Here is a 20,000-nt window from a genome sequence, read left to right on the forward strand (position 1 = left end):
TCTACTGAGGATCAAGCTGCAGATGATTTTAATCCTGGTGATGAGGTGAATGTGCCAGTGCGTCAAACGCTTCTGTGCCAGTCAAAGTGCCCGCCTGAGGCACCTACAGCGGGCACGGCAGCATGGGAACCGGATACCTGAGTGACGGAAGGGGGTCGACCAGCCACCGATGGAAGCAAAAACAATATCAGAAGTACAGAGGAGTGTCTGGTCAGCACCAGCGAGCAGCCGGCGGCCTCCGTGCCCGCTTTGTCGGCTGGCATGACTCGGGCACGACTCCAAAACGATATTGCGAGCGTACTGAGCGCCTGCAGCTGCACCCCGTCCGTTAAAACCTCCTGGTTATTAGAGGAAGACCAGACAGACGGAGATGCTCATTAGACGCCCCGCCGGGTTCCCTCGACAAAGGAGCCACATTTAGCCCAGCGCTGGCACCCTGGCGCGAGGGGGGTGGGAGGTAAGGAGGGGGGCGCAGGACGGATGGGTAAAAACAAACACCAGACATCACAGACAAAGAGAGCGCACCACACGGAACATCCAACATAACGGCATTACATTTCGACCCCTTAATCAGATCAGTGGCTTCTCTGTGCCCGAATAATTGCACCAAGGCACAACGGGCGTGAAACGGTGCCCTCAGAGGTCAGGAAAACACAAACAGTCACCCTACGCTGGAGCAAAATCTGCCCGGATGGTGAGATGTACACCGTCCACAGTAGAGCGAACTTCAACCTCAGAGTGACCACAATACAGCTGAAGCTTCTGTCCTGGATGGCGGTGATGTAAAGCTGGCTTGACTGTGGACGGTGTCGCCGTCGTTCCAGCAGACCTGTTTCGGACCGTCCGTGAACATCATAAAAGCCTCAGTCGGTGTTCCGGTTCATCCCAGAGCTGTGGATGGAGGCTGAGGTCAGGACTGTACTAATAAATTCAGTAATTAGAGGGGCGTCCCAATACTTGTGACCTCATCTGTAGCTGTAAAAGGAAAACGAAGGCGCGGCGTCCCACCTCATTACCGCGTTACACACACGCCAATTGACCGCCACCAAATAGCGACCTAATGATGCGCCTGTGACCAGGAGAAAACCCACAATCAGCCTGGCACAGCGCTGCCCAGCAACGGGCATCAGAGTTACAGGCGGCATCACATCTGTACATCGATCCATATATGGACAAATGTATTGGGACGCCCCCTATCTTCTTCCCACAGTTACTAACAGGTGTTTTAAATCAATTATGTAAGAAAAGTAACATGCTTCTGACTGTGCAGCAACAGTTTAGGGAAGGTCCTTTCCTGTTCAAGCACGAGCCCTGAGCTCAGCCCCACTCAACAGTTCTGGGATGGACCGGAACACCGACTGAGGCTTCCATGGGCACAAATCTCCACAGACACACTTCTGGTGAGAAGATTCTCAGAGGAGCGACTGTCGTCCCAGCTGATAAGATCACACGGACGTCCGACATGCTCACGCTCAGGCGTCCAAATACTTTTGACCATGTAATGTGTCTGTCGTCAGTGCATTAAAATCTACGCTGCGTAGCCGAAAGTATTTGGACGCCTGATCGCGAGCTTGTTGGACGTCAGGTTCCAAAACGAACTGCTATTAAGACGGAGACGAACGTTTCCGCGGTAAACCGATCCAGTGAAGAAGCGCTCGGGTGGATCACAAGTCAAAAATGCTAGTCTTCGGCCGCTCAGGTGGCGCAGCGGTAAAAACACACGCTGGAACCAGAGCTGGGATCCTGAATACGTCGTATCGAATCTTGGCTCTGCCTGCCGGCTAAGGCTGAGCGGCCACGTGAACAACGATTGGCCTGTTGTTCAGATATGGGCGGGACTAAGCCGGATGGGGTCTCTCTCTCATAACTGGTGCAATTACGACCTCTGCTGGCTGATTGATGGCGCCTGCACAGAGATGAGGACAGAGTGCTCTCTCTCAGGGTGTGTCTCTCCGTACACAACGTTGAGCTGCACTGCACTCGTCATATTGCAGGTGATAAGATGCAGACGGCTGCTGCCCACGTGTCGGAGGGGGCGTGGGTTAGCTTCGTTCTCCTCAATCAGAGAGGAAGCGTGACGCAATCGGGCAATTGGACGTGATAAAAGGGAGAAAATGCATAAAGAAAATCTATATATTCCATAGGAATGGAAGGGAGGAGGAAGGGCCGATCGGACTGGGTTTCTCTGTATCGCTATTGCCAGATATAACAGTGACACCTGCTGGCAGCGGGTGAGTAGTAGAGAAAGTCTGGGAAAATCCACCGCTGGCTGGTGTAAAGAAGCATGTTGTAGAGTACAGGTGCTAGTTAAACTTGTGTATGTGTGTGTGTGTGTGTGTGTGTGTGTTAGAAGGGTGAGGATCCATGTGTTTGTGCTCTGTATCGCTGTTGATGATTTAGAGGAATAAACATCACAGCGGTTTTTATTGAAAGCAGCTACACACACACACACACACACACACTCACACACAGACCTCCGTTGTTCTCCCGATTCGTCTCGTCGTGTCAAACAAACACACAGAAATTACACAAACATTACAAACGGCCACAGAAGCTCCAGACACGCCTGAACAGCTCAGGGCTCAGCGGCCGATTACTGCTGTAGAACCCAAACACTGCTGAGTGTGAGTGTGAGTGTGAGTGTGAGTGTGAGTGTGAGTGTGTGTGTGAGTGTGTGTGTGTGTGTGTGTGTGTCTTTCTTTCAACCCAGTTCTGCCCGGATCCACCCCGATTGAATCCCGATCCATTCCTGATTCATCCCCAATCAATCCCAATTCAGCCCCGATTCATCCTTGTTTCATTTCCAATTCAGCCTCGATCTGGCACAGATCCATCACCGATCAACCCTTGATCCATTCTTGAGCCATCCCTAATCGATTCCCAATCCAATCTTGATCCATTCCCGATCTATCCCTGATCTGCCCTTGATCCATTCTTGATTCATCTTTGATCCATCCCTGATTCATCCTCGATCCATCCCTGATCTAACCCTGGTCCATCCCTGATCTAGCCCTGATTCATCCTCGATCCATCCCTGATCCATGTTTGATCTAGCCCTGATCCATCCCCAATCTATCCTTATTCACCCCTGATCCATCCTCAATCTAGCCCCAATTCATCCTTGATTCATTACCAATCCAGCCCTGATCTGGCACAGATCCATCACTGATCGATTCCCAATTAATTCTCGATCCATTCCTTATTTATCCCAGACACATTGCTAATCCATTCTCAATCCATTCCTGATCCATCGCTGATCCATTCCTGATCTATTCTTGATCCATTCTTGATCCAGCACCGATCCACCCTTGATCAATCCATGATCCCTTCCTGATCCAGCCCTAATTCAGGCCTGATCCGTCTCAGATCATCTCCACCCTTCAGCTGAACACCCTGATCTGCTGTAATCTGATCAGGATCGATAGTGGGGATCGATCGGGATCATGATGGGATTTCGTAGCTTTTAGCGTTCAGTTCTAATCAGTTTTGATTTGATTTATTATATTTTATTTCTTCATCCCAACGGCTCTCAGTCTAGTCGTCTCCACACACACACACACACACACACACACACACTCTCTCTCTCACACACACACACACACACACTCTCTCTCACACACACACACACACACACACACACACACTCTCTCTCTCACACACACACACACACACACACACACACTCTCTCTCACACACACACACACACACACACACACACACAGTAAAAATCATGCCACTACTCGCCCCTCTCTAATGCTCACACTGGCCGAGGAGAGCTCAGACTATCATGCAGACGCCTCGACCAGACAGCAGAGGGCGCAAATGTACAATGACAGTAAATTCGACCTTTCCCCTCCCTCAGGTAAAGCCAGTCCTGCCTGTGTGTGGACGCCCGGCCAGGTCGATAGCACTTCCAGATCCTAGCGCGTTTGAGGTTTCACATTTCAAGACTGTTGATGGTAACATGGAGACACTCTGACCTTTTTTGCAACAATAACAGCCTCCAGTTTGTTAGTACGGCTTTCCACTTACTTAGGATTTCGGAGTGTGTCTGTGGGAATTGAATCTAGGGAGCGTTTGTGCATTTAGGTACTGATGTTGATACGGGTCAGGGGGTCCGTGCAGGCTGCTGAGTTCCTCCAGACCAAGCCCATCCATCTGTGTCTTTACAGTCCTCGCTGTGTGCTGTGAAGGACAGGGCCATCCCCAAACTGTTGCCACAGGTTTGGAAGCTTCTTTTATTTTGGTGGCGTCATGGGAAGATCAGAACCTGCTCCGCCTCAGATCCCTCGTTTCCTCTTCCTGCCTTCATCGCCGCTCAGGAGCGCTGGGACTGAGATGTCACGTCCGGTACCTCGAGACCACCGGGACCCTTGAGGTGTGTGTGTGTGAGTGTGAGTGTGTGTGTGAGTGTGTGTGTGTGTGTGTGAGTGTGTGTGTGTGTGTGTGTGTGTGTGTGTGTTTTTATTGGCCAGACAGAACAGCGCACACCTGACCCACGAGTCCGAGCGCCAGCCTGATGTAACTTGATCCGCCGTGTGTTTCTTGGCCGAGGGGTGAAAGTCTCGCCCCCTCCCCTGCGCCCCTGCGCCCCCCCGTTCCTTTTTTACCGCCTCTGCAGTCCGTCACGTTCGGCGGGACTTTCCAGCGGCGGGACTTTCCCTGCAGGAGCGTCTCCGCCGCGTCCCCGTCCCGGACGTGTGGACACCAGTGAGATCACCGGGGGGAATGGGACTGTAACTCAGGAGGGATTAAACATTAATATTATTTTATGTTTCGGTGGTCCGTGTTCTGTCCTCGCCGTTTTCGGCTCCTCTGATTGGTGGAGATATTTTTAGCTCAGATCTGATGAAAAAGTCTCAGCAGCTGGAACAGATTCGCTGGGTCTCTCTCTCTTTCTCTCCCCCTGTGCGAGAGCGGCGCATTAAATCTGGCCGTATAGCGTCCACATCACTCGTACTCGTACAGACTGAAAGTATTTGGACGCTCGACATCACGTTTAAAAAAACAAACTATATTAAAATGTGTTTTTTATTGGCTAGAACAACAGCCGCTCGTAGAAGCATGTCTGTGGGGATTTGTGCTCGTTCCATCAAAAGATGACAGCATTGTAAATAAATAAATAAATAAATAAATATCTCAATTAAAATATAAATATCCATATGTTTAATTAAATCTATCTGTATATATGTATGTATAAATAAAATCTTTATACCTAAGTAAATAAATAAATATTAATATATTTAAATAAATAAATATTAATATATTTAAATAAATATGAATATTAATATATCTAAATAAATAATTAGTAATATATATAAATAAATAAATAAATATTAATATATCTAAATAAATAATTAAACATTAGTATATCTAAATAAATAAATTAATATATTTAAATAAATAAACAAATATTAATATATTTAAATAAATAAATTAATATCAATATATCTAAATAAAAAAATAAACAGTATATCTAAATAAATAAATATTAATATATCTAAATAAATAAATAAACATTAGTATATCTAAATAAATAAATATTAATATATTTAAATAAATAAATATTAATATATCTAAATAAATAAATATATATCAATAAATCTCAGTAAATAAATATCTGTCTATAATTCTATTTATCTATCTAAATAGATAAATGAACTATAGCTACGAATAGGGTACCGACTCCATATTATTATCAATGGTTTTGGAATTAGACGTCCCAAATACTTATGATCAGGTGTCCACATATTTTCGTGCCTCACGTCTGATTCTGAAATGTGTCTGATTTTAAAGACACCCAGTCAGGAACTGAAGAGAAGTGTGTGTGTGTGTGTGTGTGTGTGTGTGTGTGTGTGTGTGTGTGTGTTTGTGTGTTTGTGTGTGTGTGTGTGTGTTTGTGTGTGTGTGTGTGTGTGTGTGTGTGTGTTTGTGTGTGTGTGTTTGTGTGTTTGTGTGTGTGTGTGTTTGTGTGTGTGTGTGTGTGTGTGTGTGTGTGTGTGTGTGTTTGTGTGTGTGTGTGTGTGTGTGTGTGACCCGTCGAGTCTCTCGGCTCCTTGTTGTTTTTGTTTTGTGTCTGAAGTTTCTGGAAAACCGTGTGAGTCAAAAGATTCGTCACTTCAGTCCGAGCGCTCGCGGGTTTTAATCCTTCTGCTCTCGTGATGCTGCAGCCTGAAAAATAAATAAACCCTGAAGAGCGGATCGAGTGTTTCCTGCCTTTCGCCCTGTGAATCACACCCACCGAGACCCTGACCAGGATAAAGCAGTGGTGAAACAGACAATGCATGAATCAAACAGATCCGCTGCATCCTGTTCTTTCCTGTTCTGGTATGGCAGCACCCAGCCATGCGAATTATGTCATACTCTGATTGAACGGGCACAAATTCCCATAGACAAACTTCAAAGTCTCGTGAGCCTTCTGAAAAGATCACAATAAATTAGGTCACTAGATTTTAATAGCGTTTGTTTTTGACAAGCTCATAGTCGGGCGTCCAGTTACTTTTGGCCCTATAGTGTGTATATAGGTTATATACATGTGTGTATATGTTGAGGTTGGCAGTGGGTGGACCAGCTGAGAGTGGCAGCAGCTGCCAGTGGCACAGCGAGGAAGGAAAAAATCTCTTTATATAATCGGCGTCTGGGCCAGCGCTCAGCGGTCGGGTACATTTCTGCAGCCCTGAGTCACCGGAATCTGCTTTTATATTTATATATTTATATATTTATATTATTATTATTATTTCTGCCGCTCGAGTTTCTGCTGTGTGAACAGACAGAAGCGATTCGGAAGATAACCTCCGACCTCTCTCCCCTCGTGTGCTGTTCATCTTTCCGCCGCACGTTTAAACTCCAGGTTTGGGTTGAAGCGATCGGCGGTGACGGCGTTACGTTGAAGGGGGGGTCCCCGGCGGACCGGGTTTGAACCCTGGCGAGATCAGAATCCGGAGAACCTGTCCGGTGCTTTTGGGTCGAAGGGATTCCTTATGGTGGCACTTAAAGTTAGCGGCTGTGTCCCAAATTGCTCCCTAGTGCACTAGGTATGTAGGTGTGTGTATTGAATTGGACACGCTCCTGCTTTTACTTTGCTCACGTGATCATTTAGCGGACGCTTTTATCCAAAGCAACTTACTTTTGAGGTATTTGAGGGCTAAGGGCCTTGCTCGAGGGCCCAACAGTGGCAACCTGGCAGTGGTGGGGTTTGAACCAATTTTCTGCACTTTTATTATAATACCCACCTGTTTTCTGCATCATAACTGTAATACCCACCTGTTTTCTGCATCATAGCTGCAATACCCACCTGTTTTCTGAATCATAACTGTAATACCCACCCGTTTTCTACATCATAACTGAAATACCCACCTGTTTTCTGCATCATAACTGAAATACCCACCTGTTTTCTGCATCATAACTGGAATACCCACCTGTTTTCTGCATCATAACTGGAATACCCACCTGTTTTCTGCATCATAACTGAAATACCCACCTGTTTTCTGCATCATAACTGTAATACCCACCTGTTTTCTGCATCATAACTGGAATACCCACCTGTTTTCTGCATCATAACTGTAATACCCACCTGTTTTCTGCATCATAACTGTAATACCCACCCGTTTTCTACATCATAACTGAAATACCCACCTGTTTTCTGCATCATAACTGGAATACCCACCTGTTTTCTGCATCATAACTGGAATACCCACCTGTTTTCTGCAACATAACTGAAATACCCACCTGTTTTCTACTCCATTACTTTAGGACCCACCCATTTTCTGCACTATTACTGTAATGCCCACCCGTTACTCTAATACTCACCTGTTTTGGCACTGTTAGACACACTCCTGCTTTTTCGTATCTCACGTGATCATTTAGAGGACGCTTTTATCCAAAGCAGCTTACAGTATTTGAGGGTTAAGGGCCTCGCTCGAGGGCCCAACAGTGGCAACCTGGCAGTAGTAGGGTTTGAACCAGCGACCTTCTGCTTACTAGTCCAGTACCTTAACCGCTAGGCTACAACTGCCCACATGGTGGTGTGAAGCTCACTTGACTGTGCACAGTGTGTTCAGTGTGTACTGACCATGAGACCATGAGTGTCAAAATCAAGGGTATTAGTTTAGAAGTTGTGTTGGAGTGTATCTATGGGAATTTGCGCACATCTAATGAACAAAAAGTCCACACAAGTGCACCGATGTTGGATAAAAAAAGGCCCGGCTCACGATCTACATTCCAGTTCATCCCAGAGGTGTTCAATGGGGTTAAGGTCAGTAATCAGGAGGGGTGTCCACATACTTTTGATCGCAGTGTACAGTGCAGAAAACAATACCATGTTAAGTTTATTTAGTGATTCTGATTGGTCGAGCTGAACAAACACGTCGTCTTGACGGATCTGGAACCGGTTCCAGTTTATTTTTGCACTGTACAGTGTGTGGTCGAAAATATGTGGACGCCCCTGTAGGTCCGACATCAGTGCCTGGGTGCACTTTATGTACTAAATGTGCACAAATTCCCATAGATACACTCCAACACGTCTGCTGTACTGTTACCCTTGATTTAGAAATGATGTCAGTCTCACCAGCGTCTCGTGGCCCAGATTTCAGAGCGGCCACGTCCTAAAAAAATAAATCCTTGTAAGCAGAAAGTTCCCTCTCCTCTGGATATTTTTTAGCGTCGCCCCCCTCGCCCCTCTTGCCCCCCTCTCCCCCCTCTTTGTTGAATACCTGAGAGACGGAGTCACCCCGCGGTAATTACCGTCTCACGTTTCAGGCCGCAGCGCTGAAAGAGCCTCTGTGTTTTACGCTCGGGTTCCGCTGACGGCCCGCGGGCAGACGTGGCATCGAGGGTTCCGACCCTTTTTCTCATCGAGGCCCGTTTCACCCCGATCGTGCGCCTGGCACGTCCAGTCTTTTTCCTCGAGCTTTTCACTCTGTTTTTTTCAGTCCGGCACCGCGGAGTGGAAATGAGAAGCATGTGTTCGCCGGGGCGCGTCATGTTGGGATCATTAAAACGCCGTGTGAGCAGAAGAGCTGAATTTACTCGGAGCTGCTGAACTTTAGGGCTTCGTTCCCACTGGAAGGTCTGAGTGAAGATACGGAGCTCAAAAACTGGTGGACGTTTTGGTTCGGCTAAAAAAAAAAAAACACCAGAAAATGTCACTGGTTTACAGTTCAGCACCTTTACTGTCATTCCTACCTGTTTTCTGCACCACAATTGTAATTCCTACCTGTTATCTGCTCCGGTACTGTAAAACCCACCAATTTTCTGCACCATAACTGTTAAACCCACTTGTTTTCAGCACAATAACTCTAATACCCACCTGTTTTTGGGATAGAAACTGTAATACCTGCCCATTGTCTAGACCCTAACAGTAAAAACCACCCGTTTCTGCACTGTTACTGTAATACCCACCAGTTTTCTGCACATGAATTGTAATACCTACCCATTTTATGCACATTAATTGTAATACCTACCCATTTTCTGCACTGTACCTCTAATATCCACCAGTTTTCTGCATAATAACTGTAAAACCCACCAGTTTTCGGGACAGAACCTTTAATACCTACTCATTTTTTTGCACCGTTACTCTAATACCCACCAGTTTTCTGCATCACAATTGTAATACCCACCTGTTTTCTGAACCATAACTCTAATGCCCATCTATTTTCTGGTATTTTATTCTAATACACACCTGTTTTTAGCACTATAACTGTAATACCCACCTGTTTTCTGCACTTTTACTATAATACCCACCAGTTTTCTGCACTTTTATTATAATACCCACCAGTTTTCTGCACTTCTACTCTAATAATACCCACCTGTTTTTTTGCCTGGTAACTGTAATACCTACCCATTTTCAGCACTGTTACTGTAATGTCCACCTGTTTTCTGCACTGTAACTTTAATACCTACCAGATTTCTGCACTTTTATTATAATGCCCACCTGTTTTCTGCACTGCTACTGTAAAACAACCACTTTTCTGCACCATAACTCTAGTACTTAGAAGTTTTTGGACCAAAATGTTTTTTTTCTGTTAGTTTCAGAGCAGATTGTAGCTTCCGGTCCTCTCCAGCGTAACGGTGACGTCCACCATTATAAACTGCTTTAACTGTATTAGTGAAGAGCCCTGAACGCTAACACAAAGGCTCCTGTGTCCTCCTGACTTTAGGGCCCTAGGGGACAGAAGGTGATGACTGGGCCCGATGACGCACCAGTCATGTGATCCCTCCTCATCCGGACGCGTCTCCAATTATCTCCTCTCGGTGCACTCCAGGGTTCGGGTCACGCCGGGGCGTAACTGTTCGTTTTTGGTGGATTATCCCCCCGACTGAAAGCTGTTATTAAATAAAGTGCTTCAGCTTAACTTCAGCTTCAGACGGGGGTAAAGTCGCCCAAAATAGTCGACGTGTTTAAACAGGAAGCAGAAACTTTTCCTCACTGAGACGGAGAGGACTTCCTGTTTTCTCCACACTTCAGTGACTCTGGCAGCTGTGCAACATCCTGCAAACCCCCCTTCCGAAAAAAATACATACATCCTAATAACACCTTCAATCAGAACTTATACTCGTTCGTCTATTTGTACTAACCGATTAATCCTGGTCAGGGCTGCTGTGGGTCAGATGGCACCCACAAACTCAATCTTCTGCACTGCTACTGTAAGAAAACAGGTGTCACATCACAGCTTGACCTTAAACACTCACAAACCTTCTCCAAAAATCTGGTAAACCAGCAGGTTTAGATCAGAGATCTCCAGGAAGCTCGTGATGAGGGTGGTGAGGGTTCGAATCTCACAGACAATGATCGGCTTGTCTGAGGAGGGAGGGTCGTAGGGATTACTCCCTCTGCTGGCTGATCGATGGTGCTGCACAGAGACGAGATCAGTTGTAGCCTAGCGGTTAAGGTACTGGACTAGCAATCGGAAGGTTGCCGGTTCAAACCCCACCTTTGACAGGTTGCCACTGTTGGGCCCTTGAGCAAGGCCCTTAACTCTCAATTGCTTAGAATGTATACTGTCGCACGACTGTAAGCCACTTTGGATAAAAGAGTCTGCTAAATACTGTAAATGTAAATAATGATCCTGATGGTGCGCGACTCTCTGTACGCGATGCGGTCGGTGCTGCACACGTGTCGTAGGGGGGCGTGTGTTAGTCACGACCCTCCTCAGTCAGGAGTGGAGGAAGTGAAATACGATGGAGTTCCGGGTCTCGCTGGGGTTCCAGTGTGGGGGCTGAAATGCCATTAATAACCCGGGTGACTAAACGTCGCCGATCGGCTCGGCGCCGGATCCCACGCGCTCAGCCGTCGGTCGGAGGAGGAACCGCTTCGTGCACCTTCTAAATTTAGAAAGCCGGTCTGTGTGAAAGCGGCCGTCGAGACGGGAGGTGCGGAGGGAGAACGTCTGAGCCGGCGGATAAATCAGCGCGTCTGAACCGTGGCTGAAATCACTCGGTAATAAAAACATCCTGTACCGCTCAGCTCCGCCTCCAGCCTGGGAACAACGAACCTTTAAATGAGACGGCGTTGGCGCTGCTTTTGGCGCCCTGGTGCTACGTTTGGCGCTGTTGAGTTCCTGCGACTTAAATTTGACTGTTCACTCCAAAAACACTCTGTACCTGTTAGACTGAGTAAAAGAGGCGTGGCCTCTGTACATGTCACTAAGTGAAGGAGGCGCCACCTGGAGGTGGCACAAGGAGGCGTGGTCTTTGTACCCATCAGTCTTAGTAAAAGAGGCGTGGCCTCTGTACCTGTCAGTTTCAGTAAAAGAGACGTGGCCTTTGTATCCATCAGTCTCAGTAAAGGAGGCGTGGCCTTTATACCTGTCAGTCTCACTGATGGAGGCGTGGCTTTTGTGCCTTTCAGTGAAGGAGGCGTGGCCTTTGTACCTGTCGGTCTCAGTAAAGGAGGCGTGGCCTTTGTACCTCTCAGTCTCACTAATGGAGGCGTGGGCCTTTGTACCTTTCAGTGAAGGAGTTGTGGCCTTTGTACCTGTCGGTCTCAGTAAAGGAGGCGTGGCCTTTGTACCTGTCAGTCTCACTGATGGAGGCGTGGGCCTTTGTACCTTTTAGTGAAGGAGGCGTGGCCTTTGTACCTGTCGGTCTCAGTAAAGGAGGCGTGGCCTTTGTACCTGTCAGTCTCACTGATGGAGGCGTGGGCCTTTGTACCTGTTAGTGAAGGAGGCGTGGCCTTTGTACCTGTCGGTCTCAGTAAAGGAGGCGTGGCCTTTGTAAACAAGTAAATTGGGAAAGGCCCCTGTACCTGTTAGGCTTCTGAAGGAGACCCCTGTGAATAAGGTGAATCCTCTTGCTTTGACTCGTAACTTTTTAGCTGTGACTTGTTCTTCTTTAACTTTGACTCGTACTCATCTAGCTTTGACTCTTAATCCTCTAACTTTGACTTGTATCTCTCTAGCTTTGACTCTAAATCCTCTTGCTTTGACTCATAACCTTCCAACTTTGACTCATATCCCTCTAGCTTTGACTCTTAATCCTCTAACTTTGACTCGTACCCCTCTAGCTTTGACTCTTAATCCTTTAACTTTGACTTGTACCCCTCTAGCTTTGACTCTTAATCCTCTTGCTTTGACTCATAACCTTCCAACTTTGACTCGTACCCCTCTAGCTTTGACTCTAAATCCTCTTGCTTTGACTCATAACCTTCCAACTTTGACTCGTACCCCTCTAGCTTTGACTCTTAATCCTCTAACTTTGACTTGTACCCCTCTAGCTTTGACTCTTAATCCTCTAACTTTGACTCGTACTTCTCTAGCTTTGACTCTTAATCCTCTAGCTTTGACTCTTAATCCTCTAACTTTGACTCGTACTTCTCTAGCTTTGACTCTTAATCCTCTAGCTTTGACTCTTAATCCTCTAACTTTGACTCGTACCCCTCTAGCTTTGACTCTTAATCCTCTAGCTTTGACTCGTACCCCTCTAGCTTTGACTCGTACCCCTCTAGCTTTGACTCTTAATCCTCTAACTTTGACTCGTACCCCTCTAGCTTTGACTCTTAATCCTCTAACTTTGACTTGTACCCCTCTAGCTTTGACTCTTAATCCTCTAACTTTGACTCGTACTTCTCTAGCTTTGACTCTTAATCCTCTAGCTTTGACTCTTAATCCTCTAACTTTGACTCGTACCCCTCTAGCTTTGACTCTTAATCCTCTAACTTTGACTCGTACCCCTCTAGCTTTGACTCTTAATCCTCTAACTTTGACTCGTTTCTCTGTGCTGCCTCTGCAGGAATCGGTGGAATGGAGGAGTTTATCCTGAAATCAGCCACCATCTCCACCAGCGCCGCCTGTCCCCCCTTCACGCCGCTTAACTTCGACGCCACGCCCATCGTCAGAGTCGCCATCGAACCCAAACATCCCAGTAAGTGCTTGACGCGTGTCTGTGTGTGGGACTTTGTGCCTCCCTAAACCCTTCTAATAATAAACTGTGTGTGTGTGTAGGTGAGATGCCCAAGCTGGTACGTGGGATGCGGTTGCTGAACCAGGCCGACCCCTGCGTGGAGGTTTTGATCCAGGAGAGCGGCGAGCACGTCCTGGTCACCGCCGGAGAGGTTCACCTGCAGCGCTGCCTCGACGACCTCCGCCAACGGTACGGGCACACGGGCACGAGCGGCGTCGGGTGACGTGGGTTGTGGATCAGCTGAAAATATGCCACCCTAAAACCCAGAAACAGGCTGGGTTATTCATCCAGGTGAAACCGTTCACAAAATAAAGTGGGCGTGTCTGTTTCCACACAGTTTAAAGCTCGGTCGACTGTGAACAGTGTCAGCTACACTATATGGACAAAAGTATTGGGACGCCCCCTAACTTCTAATCACTGAATTTATGTGTTTCAGCCACAACAGTCACTAACAGGCGTAATAAATCAGTTATCAGTTATTGGCAGCAACAGTTTAGGGAAGGTCCTTTCCTGTTCCAGCATGACTGTCCCCCCGTGCCTGCACAGAGACCTGAGCTCAGCCCAGTCTCTTAACTGAACGGGCACAAATCCCCACAGTCATACTCCAGTCTAATTTATCTATCTCGTTTTTATCTTGATCTTCTTTTGCGCAGCTTTGCCAAAATCGAGATCAGCGCCTCGGCCCCCATCATCCCGTTCCGCGAGACGGTGATCCGCCCGCCAAAGGTGGACATGGTGAACGAGGACCTGGGGCGCCAGCAGAAGGTGGCGGTGATCCGGCAGACCAGAGAGGAGCAGGCCAAGCTTCCCGAGGGGGTCCAGGTGGACTCGGGCGGCCTGGTGACCCTCACCACGCCCAACAGGATGGCCGCCGTCGGCGTCCGGGCGGTGCCGCTCCCCGAGGACGCCACCGGGCTGCTGGAGGAGAACGGCGAGAACATCCGGACCATGGAGAACTTCAACCTGATGGCTCGAGAGGGTAAAGCTCTGGAGATCAGCGCCCGGACGCTGGAGGAGATCCGGAGCTTCAGAGCCGAGCTGGAGAAGCGGCTGCAGGGTCACCGCTGGAGGAACGCCGTGGAGCGTATCTGGGCGTTCGGGCCGCGCCGCTACGGTCCCAACATCCTGCTGAACGGCGTGGACGGGTACCAGCGACCCTCCGTGTGGCAGTGCCTCGGGAGCGAGAGGAACGAGGGCGCGGCGCTCAGGGATTTCGATAACAGCGTGGTCAGCGGGTTCCAGCTCGCCACGCTCTCGGGCCCCTTGTGCGAGGAGCCGCTGATGGGCGTGTGCTTCACCGTGGAGACCTGGGACGTGAGGTTACCTCAGAAGGACTCGGCGGTGAACGGAGAACCGGGCGGAGAACCGGACCTCGGAGGCACCGGTGAGGCACAGAGCCGGCGGAAGGACGCGGCGGATTGTTACGGGCCGTTTTCGGGGCAGCTCATCGCCGCCGTGAAGGAGGCGTGCCGGTACGCCTTCCAGGCCAAACCTCAGCGCCTCATGGCGGCCATGTACACCTGCGAGGTCATGACTACGGCCGACGTGCTAGGTGAGTAACGTCCACCAAAAGTATGTGGACACCTGAGCGTGTTAGTATGGAGTTGCTTCCGTTCTTTGTCTGCTGAGGAGGTTTTCCCACAGGACTTCGGAGTGCGTCTGTGGGAACCCGTGCCTGCTTGACTCACTGTCGTGGTTCCGATTTATTCCAACAGTGTAGTGTAGTCTCTGTGGTGTGTACAAGTATGTGGAACAGTGGTCTCCTGTCAAGGTCAAAAACAGAACTGCTGGAAGGGAGGTGTGAGGTCAGGCACTGACGCTGACGAGAAGGCCTGGCTCACTGTCGTAATTCCAGTGGTCTCCTGTCAAGGTCAAAAACAGGTCTGTCCACAGTCAAACCAGCTTTACTGAGCTCACACTGGACTCAACACAGTTAAATGTGAAGCTTGCTTGACTGTGGACGGTGTCACAACCACTCCACAAGATTTCGGAGTGCGTCTGTGGGAACCTGTGCTTGTTTAGTGAGGTCGGGCACCGATGCTGACGAGAAGGCCTGGCTCGCTGTCAAGGTTCCAATTCATTCCAAACGTGTCGTCTCTGTTGTGTGTGTTAAGTATGTACAAATACGTGGAACAGTGGTCTCCTGTCAAGGTCAAAAACAGGTCTGCAATGACTTGACAGTCCACAGTCAAGCAGTCAAGCCACAGGAGACCACTGTTCCACGTACCTGTGTATACTTAACATACACCAGAGAGACTACACTATACTTCTGGGATGAATTGGAACCTCGACAGCGAGCCAGGCCTTCTCGTCAACGTCAGTGCCTGACCTCACTAAACAGGCACAAGTTCCCACAGACGCACTCCGAAATCATGTGGAATAAAAAAATCCATATTAATACCCAATCATTTTGGAATGCAGTGTGCGACATGCTCATGTAGGTGTGGCGCTCAGGTGTCCACATACTTCCAGACTCCTCTGGAGCGCTTTTTACTAGATTTCGGACCACGACTGCAGGGATTCGCTCCCATTCAGTAACACACACACACACACACACACACTAGTCTGCAGGTGCAATTAGGCCAGGCTTGTAGTCAGTGTCCCGATTCATTCCGAATTTGATCCCTGCGCGAACTGGTCACTCGCTTGTTTGTGCTAGACAGGAAGGGGCACTCCCTAAACTGTTAGGACAAATTTGGAAGCACAGCGCTCGTGTAGTGGACCCGTTAGTTCAGATCTCAGCTGTGCTGTCGGCCGGCCGGGCGCCCGGACGGACACGCGATTGGCTGGGTGTCTGTAGGGGGGGGCGGGACGACGGCTGAACAGAGAACCTCGTCTGGTGCGAGGGCGGCCTCTGCTGGCCGGTCGAAGCATGAGGCTCCCCGCACACTATACTGCGCTCTGTGTGACCCCGCCCCTGCCAGGTGAAAAGAAGTTAACGTATTTTAATGTGTGTGTGTGTGTGTGTGTGTGTGTGTGTGTGTGGTCAGGCCGAGTGTACGGCGTGCTCTCCAAGCGTGAGGGTCGGGTCCTGAACGAGGAGATGAAGGAAGGGTCGGACGTCTTCATCATCAAAGCCGTCCTGCCGGTGGCCGAGAGTTTCGGATTCGCCGACGAGATCAGGAAGAGAACCAGCGGCCTGGCCAGTCCACAACTGGTCTTCACCCACTGGGAGGTAAAGAAACGGCACCAGGAAAGGGTCTTCCCCAAACTGTTGCCATGGGCTTAATATTAGCGATTTTATCCAGCATTATTAGAAGTTTTGTTTTCCTTTTATGGTGCGGAGGAACACTGGAACCCTGACCACGCCCCTACTAAACACCTTTGCGATGAACGAGGTCGGAGGGAGGGTGAGATGCAGAGTAACAGCCCTGCTGCTGAAACAGCGACCCCTACCGTCGGGTGAAGGTGGCGGTTTGAGTGGTGGAGGATTACAGAGAGCGTAGCGTGTTCCTCCACCGTCATTCGTTGGGGTCACATGGTCTTAACAGAGCTGCCGACCTACCCGGGCGTCCACACGAACGCAGTCGGGCATGTTTGATGGAGGGAGGTTCGGGCGGCGTCTCCAGTAGAGCTTAGCGTGTCTCTCCGTACGCGATACGGCTCTCATCATACATTCATTACACTTACAGCATTTGCAGGCGCTTTTTATGCAAAGCGATCGAGCACAATTCGAGCAATTGAGGGCTGAGGGCCTCGTCAGGGGCCCAACAGTGGCAACTTATCAAGAGTGGGGCTTGAACCGGCAACCTTCTGAGTTCTAGTTCAGTATCTTAACCGCTGAGCTACCGCTGTCCGTTTGATCACGGCTCTCTGTGGGAACCCAACACTCGCGGGTGATAAGAAGCGACGCATACCGGACACATGTGCGGTGAGCCATCCCCCCCCCCCCCCCCAAACTCGCTCAGACACCAACGTGTTCACAACAGGGAAGTGGATATGACTAAATAAGGATATAAAAAAGGAACAATCCTAAAAATTTGTTTGTTTTGTTTTTGTTTGGTGCCTTTTTGGCGACGTCACCCCCGTGTGGTCGCGGGCGATACGCCCTGCACGCGCGCCGCCAGCCGTCGTCTCGGCGCGAACGGGAACTCGGCCCGGGCGGTACGCCTGGCACCCGCCGTGTCCCGAATTATCGGTGTTGGTGTGCGCCTTGTTTATCCAGATTGGCGCTTTTATGCAGACCGTGGTGCGTGATCCGGAATAATGTGTGCAAACACACACACGCGCGCACACACACACACACACACACACACACACATCTGTGGTCAAACGTACGGCCAAAATCATGTGGACCCCTGAGCGGGAGCGTGTCGGACACCCCGTTCCCAAACCACAGGCACTCGTACGAAATTCGGATCGTCCACCTCGCTCTCCGTCCAGCTCCAGCTTGCAGTCGTCTGGAAAACCGACTGGGACGTTTTGGGATCTGGGATTTTGGAATGTGTCTGTGAGAATCCCTGCCCATGCGGGTTGTGAGGTCAGCGGGCGTGGCTAACGGTCAGTGTTCCAGTTCACCCCAGGGCTCTGTGCTGGGATGGGGTTTCATCACCTAAACTTGGAAATGGATAAGTAGGAAAGGCGTCCAGATACTTTAGGTCATATACAGTAGTGTGTGTGTGTGTGTGTGTGTGTGTGTGTGTGTGTGTGTGTGTGTGTATGAGAGTGTCCGTGTATGACAGTGTGTGTGTATAAGAGTGCGTGTGTGTATGTAAGACAGTGTGTGTGTGCGTGTGTGTATGTATGACAGTGTGTGTGTATGTATGACAGTGTGTGTGTATAAGAGTGCGTGTGTGTATGTAAGACAGTGTGTGTGTGTGCGTGTGTGTGTGTGTGTGTATATGAGAGTGTCCGTGTATGACAGTGTGTGTGTGTGTGTGTGTGTGTGTGTGTGTGTGTGTGTGTGTGTGTGTGTGTGTGTGTGTGTGTGTGTGTGTATGAGAGTGTCCGTGTATGACAGTGTGTGTGTACAGTGTATCACAGAAGTGAGTACACCCCTCACATTTCTGCAGATATTTAAGTATATCTTTTCATGGGACAACACTGACAAAATGACACTTTGACACAATGAAAAGTAGTCTGTGTGCAGCTTATATAACAGTGTAAATTAATTCTTCCCTCAAAATAACTCAAAATACAGCCATTAATGTCTAAACCACCGGCAACAAAAGTGAGTACACCCCTAAGAGACTACACCCCTAAATGTCCAAATTGAGCACTGCTTGTCATTTTCCCTCCAAAATGTCATGTGATTTGTTAGTGTTACTAGGTCTCAGGTGTGCATAGGGAGCAGGTGTGTTCAATTTAGTAGTACAGCTCTCACACGCTCTCATACTGGTCACTGAAAGTTCCAACATGGCACCTCATGGCAAAGAACTCTCTGAGGATCTTAAAAGACGAATTGTTGTGCTACATGAAAATGGCCAAGGCTAAAAGAAGATTGCCAACACCCTGAAACTGAGCTGCAGCACAGTGGCCAAGATCATCCAGCGTTTTAAAAGAGCAGGGTCCACTCAGAACAGACCTCGCGTTGGTCGTCCAAAGAAGCTGAGTGCACGTGCTCAGCGTCACATCCAACTGCTGTCTTTGAAAGATAGGCGCAGGAGTGCTGTCAGCATTGCTGCAGAGATTGAAAAGGTGGGGGGTCAGCCTGTCAGTGCTCAGACCATACGCCACACACTACATCAAATTGGTCTGCATGGCTGTCACCCCAGAAGGAAGCCTCTTCTGAAGTCTCTACACAAGAAAGCCCGCAAACAGTTTGCTGAAGACATGTCAACAAAGGACATGGATTACTGGAACCATGTCCTATGGTCTGATGAGACCAAGATTAATTTGTTTGGTTCAGATGGTCTCAAGCATGTGTGGCGGCAATCAGGTGAGGAGTACAAAGATAAGTGTGTCATGCCTACAGTCAAGCATGGTGGTGGGAATGCCATGGTCTGGGGCTGCATGAGTGCAGCAGGTGTTGTGGAGTTACATTTCATTGAGGGACACATGAACTCCAATATGTACTGTGAAATACTGAAGCAGAGCATGATCCCCTCCCTCCGGAAACTGGGTCGCAGGGCAGTGTTCCAGCATGATAATGACCCCAAACACACCTCTAAGACGACCACTGCTTTATTGAAGAGGCTGAGGGTAAAGGTGTTGGACTGGCCAAGCATGTCTCCAGACCTAAACCCAATAGAACATCTTTGGGGCATCCTCAAGCGGAAGGTGGAGGAGCGCAAAGTCTCGAATATCCGCCAGCTCCGTGATGACGTCATGGAGGAGTGGAAAAGCATTCCAGTGGCAACCTGTGAAGCTCTGGTAAACTCCATGCCCAGGAGAGTTAAGGCAGTTCTGGGAAATAATGGTGGCCACACAAAATATTGACACTTCAGGAACTTTCACTAAGGGGTGTACTCACTTTTGTTGCCGGTGGTTTAGACATTAATGGCTGTATATTGAGTTATTTTGAGGGAAGAATAAATTTACACTGTTATATAAGCTGCACACAGACTACTTTTCATTGTGTCAAAGTGTCATTTTGTCAGTGTTGTCCCATGAAAAGATATACTTAAATATCTGCAGAAATGTGAGGGGTGTACTCACTTTTG

General features: G+C 48.7%; 1 protein-coding gene across 2 annotated transcripts in view; it reads left to right on the plus strand.

Annotated features, from left to right (window-relative positions):
• Positions 1–20,000, plus strand: part of efl1 (elongation factor like GTPase 1) — a 45,482-nt gene that overhangs the window by 20,572 nt on the left and 4,910 nt on the right. For both annotated transcript variants that reach the window (XM_063012499.1, XM_063012500.1), the window contains exons 16-19: positions 13,228–13,359; positions 13,440–13,587; positions 14,052–14,950; positions 16,389–16,573. In XM_063012499.1, the coding sequence (XP_062868569.1) occupies positions 13,228–13,359; positions 13,440–13,587; positions 14,052–14,950; positions 16,389–16,573 (1,364 nt within the window). The remainder of the gene's footprint in view (positions 1–13,227; positions 13,360–13,439; positions 13,588–14,051; positions 14,951–16,388; positions 16,574–20,000) is intronic.

The sequence above is a fragment of the Trichomycterus rosablanca genome, chromosome 17, assembly GCF_030014385.1.
Source record: "Trichomycterus rosablanca isolate fTriRos1 chromosome 17, fTriRos1.hap1, whole genome shotgun sequence".
NCBI classification, from domain to species: Eukaryota; Metazoa; Chordata; class Actinopteri; order Siluriformes; family Trichomycteridae; genus Trichomycterus; species Trichomycterus rosablanca.